The 23,883-nt window shown below is 37.2% G+C and overlaps 2 protein-coding genes across 2 annotated transcripts in view; one reads left to right on the top strand and one right to left on the bottom strand.

Moving 5' to 3' along the window:
• Nucleotides 1-4,228: 4,228 nt before the first annotated feature.
• Nucleotides 4,229-23,883, bottom strand: part of LOC115762117 (sestrin homolog) — a 42,690-nt gene continuing 23,035 nt past the window's right edge. The window contains exons 3-10 of the mRNA XM_030704221.1: nt 18,468-19,413; nt 9,061-9,228; nt 6,471-6,653; nt 6,002-6,413; nt 5,387-5,708; nt 5,127-5,310; nt 4,943-5,053; nt 4,229-4,867 (exon numbers count right to left, since the gene is read on the bottom strand). Coding sequence (XP_030560081.1) covers nt 4,781-4,867; nt 4,943-5,053; nt 5,127-5,310; nt 5,387-5,708; nt 6,002-6,413; nt 6,471-6,653; nt 9,061-9,228; nt 18,468-18,518 — 1,518 coding nt within the window. The 5' untranslated portion in view covers nt 18,519-19,413 and the 3' untranslated portion in view covers nt 4,229-4,780. The remainder of the gene's footprint in view (nt 4,868-4,942; nt 5,054-5,126; nt 5,311-5,386; nt 5,709-6,001; nt 6,414-6,470; nt 6,654-9,060; nt 9,229-18,467; nt 19,414-23,883) is intronic.
• LOC115762118 (purine nucleoside phosphorylase) lies at nt 21,006-22,447 on the top strand. Its single transcript, XM_030704222.1, has 2 exons — nt 21,006-21,921; nt 21,983-22,447. The coding sequence occupies exons 1-2, from the start codon at nt 21,121-21,123 to the stop codon at nt 22,157-22,159; spliced, it is 978 nt and encodes a 325-aa protein (XP_030560082.1). The 5' UTR covers nt 21,006-21,120; the 3' UTR covers nt 22,160-22,447.

The raw sequence follows: 23,883 nt of genomic DNA, 5'->3' as shown, positions 1-23,883 counted from the left end.
GTAAATAATATTTATATAATAACATTTTTAAGCGAATTTACGCGTGAGAGAGACATTTACACAATATTTTTCCACAAATTCTTTTTTATTGTATATTTTAAGTACAGCAAGTTTATTAATGATCATTATTTATGGTTATACTAGACATCAAGGCTAATATTGTAAAATAGAATTTATTGTGTAAGTTAGTTTAAATACGTTTAACTGAACTTAAGTTATTTTTTTGTGAGACATAGGTCTAACCTTAATCGTAGGGCTCTTTATTTTTGCTCAACCAATATTCTACGGGAATTTGGGAAAATCCAAATATAATTGTTAAGCATCTTATTGACCATTTTAAATTCGTATTTTATCTGGCTTATTATCCTTTTACTCAGTTTTTATGTTAATACTAGCATTATACTATTTTATATGTGAAATCTTATTGAATGACTGCATTTAAATGACTGCAATAGCAAACACTTGATTTCAAATTTATGGTAAGTGTATATGCGTACATATTTTAAAACTTAAATGCTAATTAGCTGGATCACACATGCTATAATTTATATTACTAGAATGTGGAGCGAAAAATTGTATTTTAATTTTAGAAGGAAAAGAAGATAAATTAAAAGAGTTTTTTAACATGTAAAATATATTGAAACAAATTAGTAAACAAAAATGACACGTTGCACTTTTATTAAAATAATTAAATATTTTCAGCTAAACTACGCAGATCAACGAAAGTTGATCCCAATATACCCGGGGTCGGGGTCGGATCAACGTTTTTTCGAGAAATGGCGATGGCATTCGATTCTATGGACCTACGCGAGTAGCCCCTCCCTTTTTGACAGCAATCGGGCTTTTTTTGGCCGAGATATAGCCATTTAAAGTTTTTAAAAACAGTTCGTGTGGTTGTGGACATAGAAGAAAAGAAAGCATTGCATACTTTCTCCGCGCGGAGATTCGTCGTTTTTAGAGCGGCGGAGTTATGTCGTTTTGAAGCGACATAGCTCCGCCACTCTAAAAACTTTATACGTCCGCTTGGAGATATGACGTTTCAAAACGACATAATTTCCGCCACTCTAAAAACTTTATACGTCCGCTTGGAGATATGACGTTTCAAAACGACATAATTTCGCCATGATCAACGACATAGTTATGTCGTTTTGAAGCGAAGTAAAAGAAAGCATTGCATACTTTCGAGCTGTCCACTTAAAACGGTTGAGCCTATTCGTGTAGCAGTTCTACTGCATACTTTTGGGCCGCCCATACTAATAACCATTCACAATAAACACATCACTGGAACATTGATTCAATATTCAAATGTAAATATCTATCTGGGCTAAATTCAGTCCGATTTCGGAGTGATATACCTCTTTCTGCTCGTATGGATGCCGACTATCGATTGCCATCCAAAAATCCGCATAAGAGATGACCCAAAATGACCAAAATACAGTTTTTTTGCATATATGAAGTTCCTAGTTTAAACTGGCCTTGATCACGAGTCGAACGTGACCAATCTTTTCAAGATCGGACTTTATTTAGCCAAGATACGGCCATTTAAAAAAAGCGAAAATATGCCGTTATAATTTTGAAGATTTTTCGTTTTTTTGCGATAATTCGGCTAATAATGGTCCGATTTAGGAAAGTTAGGCCGTTTTGAAGCGACATACAAGCTCCGCCACTCTAAAAACTTTATACGTCCGCTTGGAGATATGACGTTTCAAAACGACATAATTTCCGCCACTCTAAAAACTTTATACGTCCGCTTGGAGATATGACGTTTCAAAACGACATAATTTCGCCATGATCAACGACATTGTTATGTCGTTTTGAAGCGACATAGCTCCGCGCGGAGATTTGTCGTTTTTAGAGCGGCGGAGTTATGTTGCTTGAAAACGACATAATCTCGCCATGATCAACGGCGGAGTTATGTCGTTTTGAAGCGAAGTAAAAGAAAGCATTGCATACTTTCGAGCGGTCCACTTAAAACGGTTGAACCTATTCGTGTAGCAGTTCTACTGCATACCTTTGGGCCGCCCATAAAAATAACTAGGTAACGACGTAACTCCGCGCGGAGATATGTCGTTTTTAGAGCGGCGGAGTTATGTCGCTTGAAAACGACATAATCTCGCCATGGTCAGCGGCGGAGTTATGTCGTTTTGAAGCGAAGTAAAAGAAAGCATTGGATACTTTCGAGCTGTCCACTTAAAACAGTTGAGCCTATTCGTGTAGCAGTTCTACTGCATACTTTTAGGCCGCCCATAAAAATAACTAGGTAACGACGTAACTCCGCGATATGTCGTTTTTAGAGCGGCGGAGTTATGTCGCTTGAAAACGACATAATCTCGCCATAATCAGCGGCGGAGTTATGTCGTTTTCAAACGTCATATCTCCGCGCGGAGATAAAGCCATTTAAAGTTTTTGAAAAAAGTTCGTGTGGTTGTGGACATAGAAGTAAAAGAAAGCATTGCGTTTTTTTGAAAAATGACTTTTCGAAAACTTTGATGGCATTCTATTCTATAGACCTCCGCGACTTAGGCCTCCCAAACTGGGCGGGGTCGCGCTTTATTTGGCTGAAAAATCCCGCCTTACAATCAGGTTTTTGCAAGCGAAAACGTTCCGCTATCTGTCTGGTGCCCCCTGCTATACGCGAACTTCCGATTTGGAAAAAGACTTAAGACTTTCCAATAATTTCTTTATTGAAAAAATAAATAAATAAAATAAATACAGTCCGATTTCTGAGTGACACACCTTTTAGATACAGCAGCTTTTACAGTTAGGGAAGTCCTAAGCAAACAGTCACAAAGTTAATCAGACATAAATATTTATTTATATTGATTATCCTATTTTATTCAAACTATTAAGTATAGAGTTTAACAGCCTTCTCGCATATTTTGAGCTTTGTAAATACAATAATAAATAGACATACGAGCATCTTTCACCTATGAGTTGCACTGTTCGTTCCATTTATAAAAATCATAGAAAAAAATGAGACAATGAAATCGAAGTTCCTATTTGCAAAAGTATTATCTACATACATATGTCTATGTCAAATATATATATCCCCATTTTGTATAACTATTTATATGCAAGGGTATACGTTTACGTATATATATTTGTTAAAATCACATCTTTGAATGGTATATAGCTCGTTAGCTTTATGTACAAGCGGTGCTAACTCGCATTAAACTACGTTAAACTTTATATTTAGGTTATTCGTAAATTACTTATGTATTCGTTTTCAGGAAACCTGTTTAAAACATTCGTTTTCTTTGTCTTTATACACTTATGTAATAGCTAAATCTACTTATTAAATGAATTATTTCAGATTTTTTAAAACATTCACGTAATATGTCAAAGACGAAGTTAAGCTCAATGCTATATATCGTTCAGCAAACCTTGATATTCTTCCTGTAAGTCAAATTTATTGACTTTAGGAGCAAAATGCAATAGAAACTCTTTCATGGATAAACAAAGATATCCAACTTTTCGTCGTCTGTTAATGTATATGTGAATATTTGTATTAATACTTAAAGTTAACTACCTAAATTGAATATTTATCTTCGAATGATCGAAAGATGGTGGCTAATTACCACTAAATATTTGGTAGAGGCTATTCTAATTAATTTTTAAAACTTTATATATTGTTTGTAAAACTTGTATGAAACAATGCATTCGTATATAATATTATGTGATTTTAGCAAGTTTTTCATTTTAGTATAAGCATTTAAAGAATTTCAAATTTTCACTTTACAAGAAACAAACGTGTTTCATGTTTATTTTTAGATCCTTAAATTATTGAGTTGAAACTCTTGTTTCATAAGTTCCATATGCTCTCCATTTCTTTGTTACTTATAGAATACGTAAATATATATTTTAATATATATACGTATATATATATATATATATATATATATGCATTTTCCATTTCTTTATATACAATTTAATACATACCTTGGGATTATGATTAATACAAGTACATAGGTATAGACATTTCATGTCTAAATAATTTTTAGATGCGCATTTCACATTACAGTCAGGACATATAACTTTAAATTCTTATTTTAAATACTATCAAAATATAATATTTATTTATGTCTTTAGAAGAAAAGCTCAAAGACTTAGACGATCCGTTTGATTTCTCTATCAAAGTGAAGCTTACATATGAAAATAGATACCGCTTTTAAAAATTAAATAACGTGCAAAAATAAAGAAATGAAACAAATTGTAATTAAAATAAAAATGTATTTATTTTACTAAAATGTTTAACAAAACATAATACATATGTACAGTAATTGCTGCAAGCATTTTAAGGAAACAGAAAAACCCAATCCTTAGATTCAATCATTGCCAAATTCTTAAGCATTGAGTTCAAATGTGGCCCAATGGCCATATGTTACACACTTATTTATCTCTTTCTTCTGGTTTTGTTAGTGCAACAGGTAATTTCATAAACAGCTGTAGTATATTTAAAAATTTATACACAAAAAGTAGACATTGACGAACTGGATTAGACTCTACTATATATATAGATGAGACATTGATTGACACATTGACACAAATTTTAATGGGATCTATTGCAACTACTTTGAATCGGGTCTATTTTGTCATTTAATTATGTTCTTGAATGCTCTTGTACAATTAGAAACTCGTCATCAACTCTCTGTGCGGAGCCTTTAATATATATATATATATATATATATTGTTAACTATATGGTGTATGCATGCGTGTTTTTGATTGTTTTTAGTTATGTATATGTATTTGTATGTATATATCTTTAATCACTTAATGAGATCAAGTCATATAGCGCATAATCTCGCGCAAAGCATAGAGTAATTCGGCCTGGTTACGGGCTTCCATTATCATTAGATTAACATGAACCTGCAGGCATTTGAGAAGATAAAAAAAAAGAAGTTATTGTAACCAAAAAGCGTCCGCCTTTCAGTCCTTAATCACCTTTTCACTATCCTGCAGCTCCACGAGCACACTATCATAATCCTTGGTGGTAATGCGCTCCGGAAAGCAGCAGGCTGTCTTTATAAACATTTTCAACGGGCGCACGAGCAGCTGACGATAATCAAAAAAAAAAAAAAAAGCGAATACTTAGCTCCCCATTAAGACCTATAAAGTTTGCACTCACCTGATTAACTTCACCGTAGTCGTAGTCATCGTGACGTATTCCAAATATGCACTGTATGTAATTCCAAATGGCCCGACGAAACTTCGATGTATCTACATTCTTAATGCCGCCCATTGTAAAGTACGTCAAATTGTAGGCAGCGCGAAACTTTTCGTCCAAAAAAGTGCCCACATCGTTGTACAAGCTGCTCACAGGTCATACAGAGAAAAAAAAAAAAGAATAAAACAGAGTTTAAAATCTTTTTCTTTGCTGTCACCCACCCATCCACTAGAGAATAGCCATGATCCTCCCAAGAATAGTCCTGAATGCGAAATGTGTTAATATTCTCGGCACCACGGCGAGCAAAGTCCTGGTACGTGAAGCTGGCATCGTCCACGTAGTGCGAGATTATTGGCGGCAGTGCAACAGCCACCTCGGGAGTAGCTGCTGCCAGCTCTGCGGTCTGCAGCTCAACGCTCTTAAAGCGATTACTTAGCTCGGCCTCGCTGCACTCGTCCTGGTTCTGGGAGAGCACCTTCATGCGCTCCATCAATGCCTCCACAGAGATGGCACATTGATGCTGCGGCTGCAGCTCTGCGGTGGCTGTAATTCGGAAGCAACATTTATGTCAGGATTATCAAGTCAAATTTGCACTCAGAAAAATCATTTATGATTGTATGAAATTATGATCAAATGAAAAACGTTAATTTTAAATGAAGTTCTACTAAAAATATTTACGCAAACGTTCAGAATATGCGAATTTTCTGAGGAACTTTGTTGAGCTCTGACCACATTAAATGGTTCTTATGGCCATGTTCATCTGCTTGTCTACCGCTCAGCTTTTAGGCTAGGGTATTTGCCCTTCGGCTCTGCGAGGAAAACTGTTGAGCTCTTACCCAAATAGTGTTGGCCAAAACTGTTGTTGGCTCCAGTGCTGCGACTGTTGTTATTGTCCATTGTATTGTTGTAATCTGGCTTTGTATTGTTGCCGCCGCCGGCGCTGCTGCTGTTCAGGGATATCTCGCCAAGAACATTTTTCTGCTGCTGCTGCTGCTGCTGCTGCTGCTGTTGGTTAATGGGACTGGTTGTTGGCTGACGTGCATCATCGACCGGCGGCGGCGGCAACGGCGGTGACTGCGGCGGCATCGACACGGGCGCACCTTTTAATTTGGGACTAGACAAACCATCGAGCTTTTGTGTTAGACCGCAGGAGAACACAAACGAGGAGAGCGAATGGAAATGCGATAGCAATACCATTGCGTGCACCACCTCTGACAGGGACCAGCTGCTCCTGCCCTTGGTCAGACGCTGCAAATGCAAAAGAATCATTAAAGATTTATAGAAAGCTGTGCGTCCTATCCATACCTCGATATGCTCCTTGCGCAACAGCCAGGGACGATGGGCTAATATTTTATTTATATCGTATATGGCACGTAATTTGGCGGGTATATAGTCCAGCCCATTTAGCCATTCGCTGTTGCCGCCCTGATTAATGAACTCCTTCTCGTAGCGTTTCACCAGATAGGGGCATTGATGGCGTGCGGCTGCCTACAAATTAATCAGAGATTAATAATCAATTGTAATCAATTTTCAACTATAAGTCGCAAAGAAATCTAAGGCAAACAATTTTTTGACAATAAAATGATCCCATGGCGCGCTCTTTAGATTCCCAGAGACCCTCGGACCCCATTAAAAGCGCCTGGGAGAGCATCTACACCTGACAATGTGCTAAAAATATATGATTCGTTGTATGTGAGTGTGTGTGTGTGTGTGTGTGTCTCTGTGTGCGACCCAAAATACGACGAATACAAATATTCGAAACGCAGGCCAATGTTTTCGCTTTTGTTTTTCACATCTTTTTTGTTGCTGCGTCATCCATGGGGCTTCACTGTACCATCATGCCATCATGCCATGCAGTTATAAATCTGCCAATACTTTACGTTTATAAAATGCAACATTAAGTCGCCCGACATATATAGCCAGCACTATGGATATATATTCTGGTAAATTTGCTCAAATTTTGCGGGAATGGGTTAAATGAATGTGTTTATTATTTTCAGCAAAATAAAAAGTCAAAGACCCAGAACCAAAATACTCATATCTTATCTTGTTTATGATTATTGCACACAAATATATACGTATACGAGACGTAGGAAAATTTTATTTGAAATAAACACATTTTGTAGTCTCTGCAAGGCAAAATTGCGAAAATATTTGCGATTGAATTCAGAATGGCCGGAAAATCAATTTATTAGGTTTAGACAGTGGCTGTAACCAAATGCAGTTGGATCTTTGATTAAAAAAAAATGCACAGAATTCCACATAACATATTTTTGTAGTACACAAAAAAAAAAAAAAGGAAAAACAATAACAAAAATGAACTAAAATTGAGCTTGCAAAGAAAACTGCATTGGAAAAAACTTGGGCAGTAAGCTTTACAGTTACCATTTTATTATCTGAGAGCGTGCGTAAGTGTGCGTGTCTGAGTGTGTGTGTGTGGGTGGGCGTATAATTCGCATTGGGGCCTCCATTCACATTCACATCCACATTCAAATTGTTGTTGCAGTCAGTGAAAAATTGAAATTAAGTGCGCCATAAATCAATTTAAATTACGATGTTGTTCAAACAAATTTTTCTATTTTTAACTTTTCCACCGTTGTATTTTGTTTTTCAATTTAATCAAAATTTTCCGCCAAGTACATGTTTCTTATACTAAAAACTTTGAACTGCCTCTTAATATACCTGTGGATTAGTCTTAAAAGCAACTATATTGCACAAAATGACTTTTCTTCTTGGTGCACAAAGCAGCTTTACAGACAAAATAGAAACTTTAAAAACATTCATAAGTATGTGCACATGTATGTGTGTGCGTGTGTGTGTGTGTGTAGAGCACAACTGAAAGGCTTTATTTTTCGCAAGAAGCTTTGCCCAAATGGGTATATATTTTATTTACAGCGGGTCTGTTTGCCTGCTTTGTCACACAGAACATTTTCTAATGCCGTTGTGAAAATTAATTTTTCGTATGATGTACCAAGGCATAAGCTTGTTATCATAAAGTTTTCTAGATTATTCATAAATGGACAAAGGAACGACGAAACTTCGGTACATTCAGCTCAAGCTCCATTAAGTTTCTCCAATAAACTCATGTTTATAAGGCGTTCTTTTCTGGGCTTAATTCAATTGTTTAATTCCATTTGAAACTATAGCCATTGGGGTCTTAAGATTCCTAGCGGACACCTGGTTGCAACGAGTTGCATAAATATAAATGCTGTCAGCTGTTATTAGTAAACTTGTTTGCTGCAAACTTTCTATTGTTTCGGCCAATTAGGTTTTGTATCACCTGCCGCATACCTACCGCCCACCGTCCACCGTCCACCGTCTATTGTCAACCGCTCCGTCAAGAATTTCTATTCTTGTGACATGTGTTCGCCCCCACCCTGCAGTTGCAGCTATAACAAATAGCTTAAAGCTAACAGCATTTTTCACTGCACTGCTGAGAGCTCAGAACAGTGGAAATAATTTGCTGTTGTTGATTCCCCAATGTGTAACTTGTTGTTCTAGTGTGTATGTGTGTGTGTGTGTGTGAGTGTGTGTGTGGAGGCTGCTGTCATTGATAGGGCATCAACAGCCAACAAGCAGCAAATGTGAGCCGACAGCGCCAGTCGGCGAGAGCTAATGTGCTTAAATTTGCCAGTGGCAACAATGCACAATGCAACCACCCGCAACCGCACGAGCACAGAAGCACAGGCACAGATACAAATACAAAGACACACAGATACACACGCACCCACAGCCTCATAACATTAGACATGCTCTGGTAGTCGGAAACATGATGAAAAGGACCAAAAAAAAAGGGAGGAAGCTTGGCAACAATACTTAAGTATTAATAAACAATAGAGGATGCCAATTAAAGCGAAATCAACTATAATAAATTAGGCAAAATAAAACTACTCACAATTATGGCCAAATAGTATCTATAAGCATATGGTAAAGGTCCATCACCTTTCATAATAAAGTTCTGCGTACGCAGAAAATGATCACGATAAAGTGGATGATAGCCAATCACTTGTGTAACCTGATCACATTCATCGAGATCATCCATATCAAAATCTGTGGACGAGCACTGAAAAAATAAGATGAAAAAGTGATTGATAGTATTAAATAACAAATTATAATGAAAAGCAAGCGTATACTTAATACTCATATATTGCGCATACGTGTCGCGTATCGCGTTAAATATTATTAAATATATTTATAAAGGCAAACATAATTGAAAAATACTTTGTTTAATGTTAGGACTGTAATGTTTGCAGATACCAAATATACATAATATACATATCAAATATAACTTTTTAATTAAGCAAATATTCGTTATGAAACAAAAATTGACTTGGGTATCATATTGATATCCTGTGCGCTTGTCATTTTGTGAACATTAAACGCAAAAAGTCATTGTTTGCAATGAGCCACTTTATTGGATCCTTCGCATTGCCAATCAATAAACAGTTGTCATGGCAAACTGACGCAGAGTCCACTGAATGCATTCTGCACAGATATATGAGTAATGCGCTTTTAGTGGGACCAAAGGTAAAGGCAAGGGCGCAGGCAAAGGCAAAGGAATTGTGTATATTGCTTCGCATATTGCATTCTATTACAGAGGCGTGGGCGTGGGCGTGGTCGTTGGTTGGGACAGAAGGCAACAAGCCACTAAAGCTGATTGGCAAAATGAATGGACCTGACTCTCTGCGCTCGTATTCATAAATACGACTGGACAAATGTTTAAGCAGAGCATTTATTAATATTATCGCAATGAACTGGGACTCGCAGCAGATACCCGCAGAATGGAGGAGCTCTTTGAAGTTGCCAGTAAACAAATACAGCACAAAAGCAGCTCTTGTTGTTATTTAGTAGTGTATCTAGTATATATATATATATATAAATATATGAGCTCGATCATTAAAAAACACATGTTTATGCGTTTCCAGCAGCATTTTCTATACTTTTATCGCTGTCTGCGTGCTGCTTACTCAAGTCAGCCACAGCTACAGCTCCACTGACTGACTGACTGTCTGAGTGACTGTAAAATGTTAATCAAAGTTGTTTTGTTGATGGCTTTTTATTATTTCATTTTCTTGTTTTTTTCCTTTTATACCCTGAACCCATTAAAAATGGGTAAAAGGGGTATAATGTATCTGTGTAAATGTATGTAACAGGTAGAAGGAAGCATCTCCGACCCTAAAAAGTATATATATTCTTGATCAGCATCAAAAGCCAAGTCGATCTAGGCATGTCCGTCTGTCCATCTGTCCGTCCGTCTGCCCGTCCATCTTTCCGTCCGTCCGTCCGACTCTGAGAAGAGCTGGAGACTTGAAATTTGAGACGTATGTCCGCCTACTGCTCGCGCAATACGAGTTTGTTTCTGATAATTGATAACTTGCCCGGTTTCCAAGTAATCGATTAAAATCGATATTGAAATCGTGTTTTTTGAGCAAATCTCTAAGTTTTTAGAGCAAGATCTTTTAATATATACTTATGGTGAAGCACAATAGTATCTACTGTTTAAAATTTCATCAAAATCGGTTAAGAAACTCAAAAGTTATTTAAGCAAACGTTTGCTGCAAATATTGTATTAGTTGTTGGTATAAGAGGGTTCAGGGTATCCGCTCGTCGGGAACACCCGACTAGAGCCTCTTACTTGTTTTCTGTTGTTGTTTATGCGGCTGCCTACTAAACTGGGGCGATGTTATTAAACGTTCAATGACTTTTTTTGTTAGTTGTTATTTGTTGGTTTTTTCTTCTCATTTCTTTGCAGTCGGACTAAGTCGCCTGTTGATTCTTGATAGCGCAGCGTCTACTTATAGACCACACATGCCCACAATCAGCCAGCCGCTTATCGTATATATATATCATATATGAGCTTGGCTGCTATCCGAATTCGGTTCTAAATAAAAAATTGCCTAGTAGTTGCTAACATTTAACCTAAACAATTTACTTATATATCACGACCTTAATACGCCCACACATACACAGCCTTATTCTAAAAGTAATCATGCCATTTTTGGCAAGCGGTTCAATAAAAATTTTAAAATATCTCATACCCTGTTGCCTAGTTGAAGTTGTTTGACATTGAAACACACCCACAGATAAATGGAAATGTTTTACAATACGTTTATTTGTTCTATTGATGTTTGGTTATTTTGTAGCCACTTGCAGCCAGTTGCTAAATAACAGCCAAATATTATAAATAAATATGACATGTTGCACATTTTACAATATTAAGGCCCTCATGAGTGCCTGTGTGTATGTTAAATAAATCATAAGTTGAGGCCTATATCTCTGTGTAATACTTGCCATCCACTTCTTGTAAAATGCCATCACTTTCACATAATTAGTTGGGATTAATGTTGAGATACATATTGTTGGTAGCCAGCGTCTGAATTAACAAGTGCTGAACTTAACATATACAAGATATGCCATTAATCAGTGTGATTTATGGCCAACTATTCACATGCAAATTGATGGGGCTGCACAAAGCGTAGCCATAAATTTAAATTTATATGTAAATAGTTTGCTTTGCTTTGCGTTGCTAATTTGTAAAATCAACTATTTTTGGGCAAATTAAATTCCACAACTTAAACAGTTTTTAATCGAATCGCAAAAACTGGAGATAAATAATGCCAAAGTTTTCCAGTAGAGAAATTGTCGTTGGAACGCGCATAAAAAAACCAAAACAAACATGCCACAATTTTTCGGTCGGGTTAAGCCGGCTGCGTAGTTCTCTGTCCTCCAAATTGGTAAGGAAATATGGAATTTTCTCCGTCCCCTGTAGTCGTACAGAACATTTTTGAAATTATTTTTAAAGCGCCTCATTCATAGTCTTATTATAAACATGGTCTCTCTAATTCTCACACAAAACTAATATACCCTTTTTTTTATATGATGAACGAGTGTATCAACTAATTACAGCTACCAGTTGAAAGTCGACTCTTGTTGTTTTTTTGTATCTTTTGTTTTTTATTTGCATTTGTCTTTATTTTAACATTTTAATTGGCAGCTCTTCGCTTGGTGGCGCCAGGGCAAAACTTGACAGACTTTTTCGCGCTTCGCTCGGAATAAGATAAAAACGTTGACAAATTGTGTAATACACAAATTATAATTAATTAATGTCAGTCAATTGAGTATAAATTATAGAAAATGTTGCGCTTACATTTTCGCTGTCGTCTTTATTTATTTAGGAAAACTTTTCAAAAACGCTCAGTCAAGAAAGTGGAGAGTATGAAATGAAAATTAGCTCACTCACAAGCTCTGCTGGCAGAGAGAAACCCGTTTGTGAAGCAAACCGCTTCGACTTTGGCATACGGGCACAACTTACATTGAGCCGGGGACCAGTTGGTCTCACAAAGTGGATTACATGGCCAGCACAGGATTGGGCACAAACGAAGCTGCTTAGGCCAAGTTTAATGGATATGTGTGCGGCGATCATGGATACTGGCTTTTTATGTCCAGTTTCGTTGCCAACTAGAAAGTTACACTGACATTATAATAGGGTATCTCCTGTTCGATTACTTTCGTGTGTTGTGCTCTTAATTGTTGTTTGCTTTCTGTTGCGTTCGATTAAAAACTCGTTCGTCAGTAAAGCGTATAAGCGATATGACAAGGTTTTCGCTGCCCATTGCATGTGGGGCGATGGTGGATGCACTCTGACACCCTTAATTTGGCTTGGGAATTGAGAGGACGGCTCTTTCAATTCGCCTCCAGCTACACGTCAAATCCAGCTAACTTGGTTCAGTTGACAGTCGCTCATCATATTGATTGAATGTACTTCAATATAGTCATCAGTTCCAAAAGCATATGCTAAATAATAATTCTTTTTTTTTTCGATTTCATAACTAAACAACAACAAAATACGAAACCTTAAACATTAAATGGAGGTCAGCAAGACGTTAGAGGAAGCAGATCTTGATATATATGTGTGAGTGTGTGAGTGTCTGTGTGTGCGTGTGTGCCTGTAAATCGTGACCGAGCATAATATATCGCTACACACATTAAATTTGTTGTGTTCTCAACCAAACCCAACTGGAAACTGAAACTCGAGACCAGGCCCATGCTTATGCATTCATGCATAAATTTGAGCATAATTGAGTGGACTTTAAGTAATGCCAGCTGCAAAGCATAACAAGTAATACTTTGGGCAAGGGCAGGCAACAAGTTTTCAGTCCAGAAGGGGACTGTTCGACAATTTTGGACAATTTTCGACTTGCTTTGATGACAGCCCAGACAATAACAAACGAAAATAGTCGAGCAGTGAGTACATTAAATATACTTTATTCTGTTTTGTGCGTAAACTTTTAGCGGTCACTGTGGCGGGAATTGTTTACGCTCAAAATCACGAAGCGTAGCGATTAAAAGGCTGAGCTAGTGTCAGACGAAGGTGAAGGCGGGCATACGTGATGTTCACAGTGCCTGCTGTCAGTTTACCTACAATATTTGCGCACAGTGTTGTTCTGTTTACGCCCCTCGAGCTTATGTTAATGCGGGTAATTAATTATTGTAAGCAAATTTTGATTTCCTCTTTAAGAAATATATAAGCCTACATGGGAGCACAAAAGCGCATTTAATGGGCGCACGAATTACAACAAAACAAAATTAAACCAAATTAGCATAATTAGCAGAACACAAAGAGTGTAATACCCTTGCATTTCTGACAGCTTGATTTACTTATGTTTTTCCGACATTCTATATCTGCGTTGTTGCGGTTTTCACTTGGCTCTTTTGTCTTGAATTTTCATAGTTATTGTGTTGCTTTTTTTTCTACATTTTTTATTTTTTATTTTTTGTTGTTGTTGTTGTGTGGGCGCGTTTTTAAAAGTCCCGCCCCGCCCGCTGTTCAACTCGCAGGGGTTTCGCTTCAAATGTCAACAGTAGTGGCCTCAACAAATTAAAACAAAAGCTGGTAAACAAGCAAATAAATTAGCATAAATGGTAGACGGCTCAAAAAGAGAAATAACAAACAATAAGTAGGTAGATAGGTGGATAGGTAGATAGGTAGTTGGGTGAATAGGTGGGTAAACAAGTAAAGTGGAAAAAACGGCAGGTGTTAGAAATGTAAACTAAATAGGTGTATGAAAGCGAAATAAAAAATATAATAGTACAAAAAATAATAGTACAAAATAAACAACTTGAGAGCATTTTTCCACAGCTTACACGAAAACAATTCATATAGAAACCTTTCTATATATATATATAAACTGTGTGTGTGTGTGTATGTTTGTGTATGTGTATCTGTGTGTCTATTAGCGGCAACAGTGCCTGCATTATAAACTATTTGTTGTGCACTTGCGTGTATGCGTAGCTAATAAAGACGCGCGTCTAGACGTGATAAACTATAAACTCATAAGTGTATATACTAATAAGTGGATTTTTAAGTTTGCACTCACAGCTTAGCATATTAATTTAGGTTTATTTACATATTTATATGCGTATGTCTACGTATAAAAGCACATAAATATGGCTATTTATATTTGTGTTTCACATTGCGAGAGAGGCAGAGAGAACAATGCCAGCTGCAATATGAGAATTTTCTCATTTTCTACTTCATTATATTATATTATATTATATTATCAGTAAACATATTAAATTAATCAACTGCAGCACACTTGTTGCTGCGTTTTGTGTACCCGTCCTACATGTCGGTCTACAAAGTTGATTCACTTTATTGTTGATTTAAGTTTTTGTTCGTTTTTCTTATGTCAAATATTTGAAAAACATTTCGTAGCACCAGCCACAAAATAGCATGCATGAAAATTTGATAAGGTATACATGAAATCCCATTCTGCACTTGGTTATCTGTGTTTACCTTTTGTTTTTCGTATCGTTTTACATAGTGTTTTGCAACGCATGCAGAATATGATTACTCCATTTGAGTTTTTCCAAGTTTCTATGAGTTATGAGTACACTCATTCGCAGAGTGAGTAAGTACTGTAAAATGTGCACATGTTTGCAAGTGTCTGGCAAGTGGCAATATTGACCAACCTCAATGTGCGACTGTGTGTGTGTGTGTGTGCGTGTGTGTGCTGGCGTGACTCTGGTCCTGGACTTTTCCGCCCGCTTGTCTGGCACTCAGTGCGACACTTTGTCTACTGATAAAGTGCCAACAATCGAAGCTCTAAAGGCAAAACAATAGCAATGCAAACACAAAGACATGACAACCAAACAGACTCTGTGGCAAGTGTGGCAAATTATTAGGTGCACATTATCGCTTGTAACGACAACAACAACAACACAACACAACAACAACAATAAACTGCCAGACAACTAAGTCAGCGACGACTGAGCTGCTCCTTGGCCTGATAACACTTATTGATAAGATGGCACAGAACACACATATTGCCATAATTGTTATTTCCTTCTACCTCTATATTATTGATAATAACTCGAGAAACGTCTGGTAAATGGCAAATTGTGTGTCACCCCAACTAAATGAGTTAGCTAAATATAAATCACAGGTTGAATGAACTTTGCCTAAATATTAAAAAAACAAAAATAACTTGTTTACTTGTTATTATTGTGCTAAAATCCATTAGAAATACTTCTTTGGCATTTATGAATCTTCAAAAAAGTTATATACTAGAGCAATTAATTAGAATATAAATTCAAATAAACATATAGTCTTTATCTATTATTGAATAGCTGAATAAATGGCTCTCACATGCCGTTTTCTGCCATTCCACTTCACATATTTCTATAGTATTTCACGTGTTTACAAATTTAAAAAATATCCAAAAATAACAGATACACTTTAAACATGTCGCAGCAGCAGCCACATCTTTATACATTTTAATAATCAATGTTTAGCCTGACTTTCGCATCTGTGAAATGCTGGCAATTAAATTGCACAAATTATTAAATAAAATGTTGAAAATGTTGCTATTTCGAAACGCTTCGCTAAATTGTACCCAAAACTTATCTGATGAACACACTCAGTTAGTCAGCTTGACGGTCAATCGGCCAGATGGTCAGTGTGTATAAGCAGAGCTGCACTTTTCGCTTTCTTAGTCAGTCAGTCAGTCAGTCAATCAGTCAGTCAGCCCATCAAAGAGTCAGTCAGACAATCAGCCCGTCAAATAGTCAGTCAGTGTGCATAAGAAGAGCTGCACTTTTCGCTTTCTCAGTCAGTCAGCCCATCAGTCAGTCAATCAGTCAGTATGGCTATGAAGAGCTGCATCATTCGCTTACTCAGTAAGGCAGTCCCTCAGTCAGTCAGTATGTCATGTCGTGATTCTGTCACTCACCCTAGAGGCAAAAGCCTTTTGGACTGTTGCCAGAATCGGAATTGCGCACATCTGTTTATTTTATATTGTTGCTCATGTTAGCGTATTTTTATACAGTATTCATTTATATCAAATGTAAAATAGCCTGCATGTTGTCCGTCTTGTTGTGCGTTTAATAGTGACTAATCTGCGCGTTATCGAATATCGAATTTTAAACTTTACTTAAATTCCCTTTCTAGTTTCAAATCGCATTTAACTGCGACACAAACGGAAAATGCTTATTTAATTCAATTTAGTTAAAAATTGTATATATTTATAAGTGTCTGTGCAGCAAAAAAACAGATTAGATGACCCAATTTCGGTGCTATTTATAAGCAAATGTGCATATAAAATATTTTGTTCTACAGTTCTAGCAGCAAAAGTGCTTTGTTATCGATTTCGTTTATATTATTTTGGTATGTGCCAAAAAATATAAATAATAATAATAATAATTGCTGAATCATTTGGTAGTTTTCTGCGGCTTATCAAAGCCTGACAAGCTCCCAAAAATTCTTCCAGCCGAAAGCAACAACGTAGAAATTGCGCATTTGTAATCATGTTACCATGCTCGTTCCTTTCCAATTAAAAAAGGTTTCATATACTACAACTTTCCGTTGTTGGATGAATGAGAATCCACATAGTTATTTTTCTTCATATTTATATTTGCAGTGCGCTTTGTGATACTGTTGTGAACGCAAAACCATCCTTCATTGTCCAACAACTATTTGTTAGCTGCCTCATGAAGAGCACATGTGGAATACTCTGTAATGCTACTAATATATATTCATATATGTATGTATATATTCACAGTTAAATGTTAAGTCTTCTACAGAGGATATTACAATTCGGAGAATGTCAGCTGCATGTGTTATTTATTTTTCTGCAAACCTTACATTACTGGGATATTTAAATGTATACAGCATATAGAAAGGGACAAAGGGAGGGGTTTACCAAATTAATTAATTTAACTTCAATTATGACATGATATGGAACATATTTCTCTAATTAGTCTAGACTTTTATATCCAATACACCGAACCAAAACTCTACTCTTGCTGCACAGCCAACTGTGTGTGTGTGCGGGGAGGGGTGTGGGGGTAAGTGTAACCACAAATTGTGCACAAAAAGTAGCCTGCAGCTATCTGCAAAAATTCAATTAGTGCATGAATTGCACGAAGACCAACAACCAGGCGGCAGCTCATTTCGAATGATGTTGATTTCCCTTACAGTCATTTAATCGATTTCCACGTTCTCCTATTTCATTATACAACAAAAAGTGGCAACGTTTTTGTGGCACTCAGTTATGCTCACATCCGTTGGCAATAATCATCAAATTATGACTAAAGTCGATATGTTGATAATGGCTAGACCTATGCCTGTAATCCGATTTTGAGCCGAACGTGTTCAAACGCGGAAATTTAATTAATTCTTTACTTTGAAACCAATCCAGTTGCCAAAAAAAAAAAAAAAAACAGTTGAATCAAATACCATTGAGAGCTATTTTTAAAGGCAAAAAATAGGCCCAAGCCTGAGGTAGGTTAGACCACGAAACATTGCATATTTTAAAGCATATTTGATTGATACCAATTATGAGTAGAGAATAAGTCTAGCGCGCATCTTATATGTAAATATATATAGGCTTACAAAATGTACAATGTTCAAATTTACAACTAACAATTCGGTACGCCGAAGATTTAATGACCTTGCAGATGTCCGAGGCAAATAAGATTTTGCATTAATGTAGGGAACTTAGTGAAACTTATAAATGGCAAGTTTGGTCAAGATATCTTGCTTAACAAAAAAGTTTTGTATACAAGCTGAGAGACTAGTTCGCATAGAAACACACAGCCGGACAGACGGAAATTGCTATTCGGCTGTTGACACTGATCAACAACATATATATAGTTTATGGGGTCAGTGATATCTACTTCTATGCGTTACACATTTCACGAGAAAATTATAATACCCTTTGCATGGGTAGTTGTTACCAAAAAATCGTTACATTAACATATATAAAAACTTGCGACATAGAGTATTAAGGTTGCTTTACTTACATCTTGTGAGATTTGTCCCATTTCCGCGTAATAATCAACAGCCGAGTACATTGGTGTGTAAATGTGTGTGCTTGGGTGTATTAATGTATTTGTGGCCAGGTCGACTGCACTCGCTGATAATTTCAGAGACCAGTTACTTGGTTCCAGTTGCGGCAGTTACTGGTTTAGTGTCTCCCGTGTGCTCGGCTAAAAGGAAACTCGTCAGCGACTGGGCCAAGTTGCTCAAGCTGTTGGCAACCAACTAAAGGAGCTGGCCCGTTGTCATTCACAATCTAGATTTGGCTTTATGCGGCTGTCTCTGTCAGACACTCTCTCTCTCTCACTCTCTCTCTCTCTCTCTCTCTCTCTTTGTCACTCTTTCTCTGTTTTTATGTAAGTATTCACTTGCTGAATTTCGTTTTCGGTTGGTTTATAGCGTCGTCAGTTGATTGTTGCGGCTGTCAGGGCAATTAAGGCAACTGCAGCGACTGGCTTTTGTGCAACAGGCAGTCGAATCGAAAACAAATACAAAACATGCGCCGCGGTGGGTGTTGTTAACAAAAAGATAAACAGAAAAAACAACAGGGAAAGAAACCACGTCAACAACAACAACTTGAACTTGCGCTTGCACTTGGCTCTGGTCAGGAGTTGCGGCTTAGATTCAGATTCAGATTGAGGCTGAGACTCGGTTCAAGTATCTTTAGCCTGATGCAAGTCTGTGGCACATAAATGCGTCGCGAAATTGGATTATGATTTAGGCACTTGTATGTATGACTGCGAGGCCCAAACTTCCTTCGCTTTAGCTGTTCTCTAGCAACTGTTCGGTTTGTGCTTGACTCGTATACACTATAATTGCAGTCGCCGTTTTCATTGGTTTTCATTGGTATCGGCAACAATGTTTTCAGCTTGCCTTCTGGCCGAATTCCCCCTCACAACGCTCAGTATGTTTCACAATAACCAGCGCACACTGTAAGAAAAGACAAAAAGAAGAGATGTGTTAGGTTTTATATATACCCTTTCTAATTAATCAGAGAGTAGTTTGTATGAGACAGGCAACTATATCGAATGGTTGGATACTAGTCCAATTTATATAATCACAAATCGATACTTATGTAGATTAAATGAAACAACAATGGTCAAATTAACAGCTGGATTTATATCGATTTAGCTTAATATTTCCTCATTTATTTATTTTAGCCCTGTTTATATATTACCGTGTATTTATATATCTGTATGTAATATTCCTTTTTGTTGTGTAACCTTAATAAGCAGCTTTTGTGCTAGTTACATAGTGAGTCATGCGAAAACAAAAGAGGATTTGTGTCAGACCAAAATGTAAATGCAGAGTTGAGACTTAACGAAAATCAACATGCATACATCAACTAATCAAATCATTTCCACGTGGTATATATTTGAACTAATTATGGCCACAAATCAGCTGTTTACGTTGCGTATACGTGATTTAATTTAAATGCTCATACGACCCATCGACAATGTCGTTTGCAAATGGTTCAATGTCAGTCATGGTATTTGTTATGTTACTTGTTGCTAAATTTTACACAGAATGTTTATGTTTGAAGTCAGCCTCATTTGCATGGCATGTTTTGTGGAGTAAACAATACGAAGTAACTGCTGGCTGCTGGCCAGTGCATGCCATTATAATTCATTTCTTTGCTAATTAATAGGGTAAACCAATAAACAACAACAGAGGACGCAACAACAATCTGTCAACACAGACCACAAGTCAAATTTAATATTGTTTTCATGTGGTTTTCGGCACACATCTGTCAACAGCCGCGTCTGCCCGAGCTGCGACTGGAGACTGCCGACTGCTGGGTTGGGCTGAAGGCTGACCACGCCCACGCACAGCCACATACACACACATATATATACATATATATATTTATATATATATATATATTTATAGAATGTAGCTGATCTGAGTCGCTCAAGCGTTTGGCATGCGCACTGTGCGGCCATAAAAAGTCCATAAATTTATTAATTTTACAATAACAAAGTAACGAAAACAATAACAAAAAATAAACTGAAACTGAAATAGAAATAGAAAACTTTGCAGCGCTTCGTTATTGTCATTTGAGTGAGCGCAAAGTTTCCTAAGTTACAAGCAAAAATGTTGCTGTTGTTGTTGTTGTGGTTGTTGTCGTCGCTCTGCCGCCTACAAAGTCACGTTCTCTGACCATGTTTTGGCTTCGGCTATGGTTGTGTGTGTAATACATTTGTTGACATTGCTGAGCTGGCTTCGATCAAGCCGCGATGAGATAAATAACAAGCGACAACAGCGCTGAAATGTAGTTTATACCAAAGCTCTCCCAATATTTTCAACAATAACAAATATCAAATATGCAATATGCTTAATACAAAAATCATGGTCATGATGCCTCCCTTTTTGCCACAAATTTTTTATATGCCCATAATCGCTTGGGTTAAGCTTTGTCAAAGGGAGCCAGAGTCAAGTCGAAAGACTAAATAAATCATGTCAAATTTTACCTGACCATTGGTGCAGGGCTTAACAAAAAGAAACTCTGCCTTTACTTTCAAATAAAATATTTCTAGATGAAGCATGTAAATTGAAAAAATTAAAAATTCATTAGTCTGTGACGATTTGCTTCTTGTGGCCCTGCGCGACCAGTACTGAGGGCAGACTCCATTCAAAATGTGCAATAAGGATTGTTGCGCCCTCAAGACTGCGCTGCAGATTCGACGAATGAAAATTTTGATCGAACAGCGACGGCAGGAAGAAGAAGAAGCCAATGCCAATCCCAAAAATATTATCCTAACGCCCGAAAGTTTGATCTATAGCTATGACGATATTGAAAAAATGGCCAATCTTATAATCAGTAGATCAGAAACACGACCCAAGTTTGGCTTAGTGTGTGGATCTAACTTAGATACGCTGACCGACTTGATTGAGAATCCCATTGTTATTGACTATTCGGATATACCAAAATTTCCAGATTGCACGATACGCGACCACAAGGGCAAACTGTTTGTGGGCACTATAATGGGCGCTACGGTAATTGCCCTGCAGGGACGTTTCCATCACTACGAGGGTAATCCCCTTGCCACCTGCTCAATGCCGGTGCGGGTGCTAAAGCTGTGCGGCATCGAATATATGATTCTCACCTGTGCAGCAGGTGCGGTCAATAAGAACTATAAAGTTGGCGATATAGTGCTCATCAAGGATCACATCAATATGTTCAGCTGGTTCGGCAATAATCCGCTGAACGGACCGAACGATCTGCGCTTCGGCGAGCGGCACGTCACAATGGCCGACGCCTATGACGAGGACCTGATCGAGAAGGCGCTGGAGATTGGCCTCGAAATCGGTGAGGAGGATCGCATGCATCCGGGTGTCTATGCTTGCATGGGTGGCCCCGTATATGAGACTGCGACTGAACATCGCTTTCTGCGAAGTATTGGTGTCGATGTCGTCGGAATGTCACTCGTTCAGGAGGTAATTGTGGAACCTACCGTTTGCAAAAATACCTTAACCCATGTGTGCTACATATTTTTAGGTAATTTACGCGCGTCATTGCGGTTTGAAAGTGTTTTCATTTAGTCTAATCAGTATGCCACCTATTGAGCAACCGGATATGCCAGAAAATGTTCGTGATGTTTCGATACACCAAGGACAAATTGTCTGCATGGAGCTGCTTTCGCGCATGATATATAAAATACAAAACAACTTGTGACCAATGACAAAAATTAAAAAACTTAAACAAAATTATACAAAAACGCACAATGGACAAATCTGAGGACAAATCTGAGGACAAATCGGTTCAGTTTTGTACAAATTCATTCAGACAGAGTATTCACTGTGCCAGTTGTTTACAGTTCACAAATTTTTAACTAATTTTGACAACTACACGTTGCGTATACGTAACTTGCTTTGATATCGCGTATACGCCGTGTATAGCACTATGCAACGACAAAAAATAAACGTGGACTCGCACTTATTGTTGCTAATATAGTCTGTTGCTGTGGCTACTTTTCGCTGACGTGAATTCCTGACATATATACATATATATATAAATATACAAATAATACACAGAAATACATAGGCATATATAGAAGAAAAGCACGCGCTGTTTGTGACTTATTACTGCTGATTTCTGTTGCGGTTTGTTTTAATTGCATTTACAAGCTAATAGTGATAGCGGTTACTTTGTATTAGGTTCAATGACTTCAATATTCACAAACAGTAAAAAAAAAATATGCTTTTAAGCAAATTATTCGAACATCATTCAATAATAAATACGCCAAAAATATTTGTGCCTAATTACACATACAAAAACTGCAATATGTTATATGTATGTATTTTCGGTGCTATTCTATTCTAATCTCTGTTGTTTGTTGTGTGTAGTTCAGTGCACTGGCATTGCATTTGAATTAAAATTGAGACGAGAAATAAGAGCTTTATACGGCACGCCGAAAATTTTATGCCTTTGCAGACCCAACCTTTTCATAATGCTCATAGTGATTGCCCGTATCTAAAAAGCTCAGGGAAAATAGTTTATGCCGAATACGGTTAAGATATCTTGAAAAAACAAAAAAGTTTTCCATACAACTCAATATCTGATCGTTCCTATGGCAGCTATTTGACTGTACTGCGTGTGCAGAAGCACATCTGCAATGTTTCATGACGATAGCATTACAACTGAGAGACTACAAACGGATAGACGAACATGGCTTTATCGACCCAGCTGTTGATACTGATCAAGAATATATATACTTGATGGGGTCGGAGATGTCTCCTTCTATGCGTTACACATTTCACAACGAAATTATAATACCCTCTGCAAGGGTAAAACAAAAAAGACAAAGGCAAAATCAAAGCATTTGAGGCATTTGTGCGTGCATTTCAACGTGCCAACAATTGAAATGCCCATGCATCAGCAGCAGCAGCAGCAGCAGCTGATTTTCAGGATGTGTCTATAAATTGATCTATATCATATATATATATATATATATATATAAACATATCTAAACTAAGCACATGCACCAAATAGTTTTGGCATTTCAATTGCTTTACGTGCACATCTGTCGATACTATGCAAATTGCTTCATCGACGGGCAGACGGGCGGGCGAGTTGGTTGGTTTGTCGTTCGGTGCATTGCATTTTAAATGGCAGCCCAGCTGCGCACTCTAAATAGCAATGCGCATTAAAATAGACTGCGTGATTCAAATGCAAGCCAAATATTCGGATAGCTTATCAACTGATATCAGAACAACAAATGCAAATTGTATTTAAATGAAGCTAAGCCACATTATTTGACAAGCCCCAATGACACAAGCCTGCAATTACTATTTATTAATTAATTTAATCAGGTACATTGTAAATACTGTCGAGCATTATCTAACGCCTACTTCATTCTCCACATAAATAAGTTATCCGAGCTGGAAATTTTACAATTG

Source organism: Drosophila novamexicana, unplaced genomic scaffold (genome assembly GCF_003285875.2).
Source record: "Drosophila novamexicana strain 15010-1031.04,08,12 unplaced genomic scaffold, DnovRS2.1 tig00000564-arrow-pilon, whole genome shotgun sequence".
Classification (NCBI taxonomy): Eukaryota; Metazoa; Arthropoda; class Insecta; order Diptera; family Drosophilidae; genus Drosophila; species Drosophila novamexicana.
Note: the sequence above shows the minus strand (reverse complement) of the source record. Positions and strands in the feature narration are given on the sequence as shown.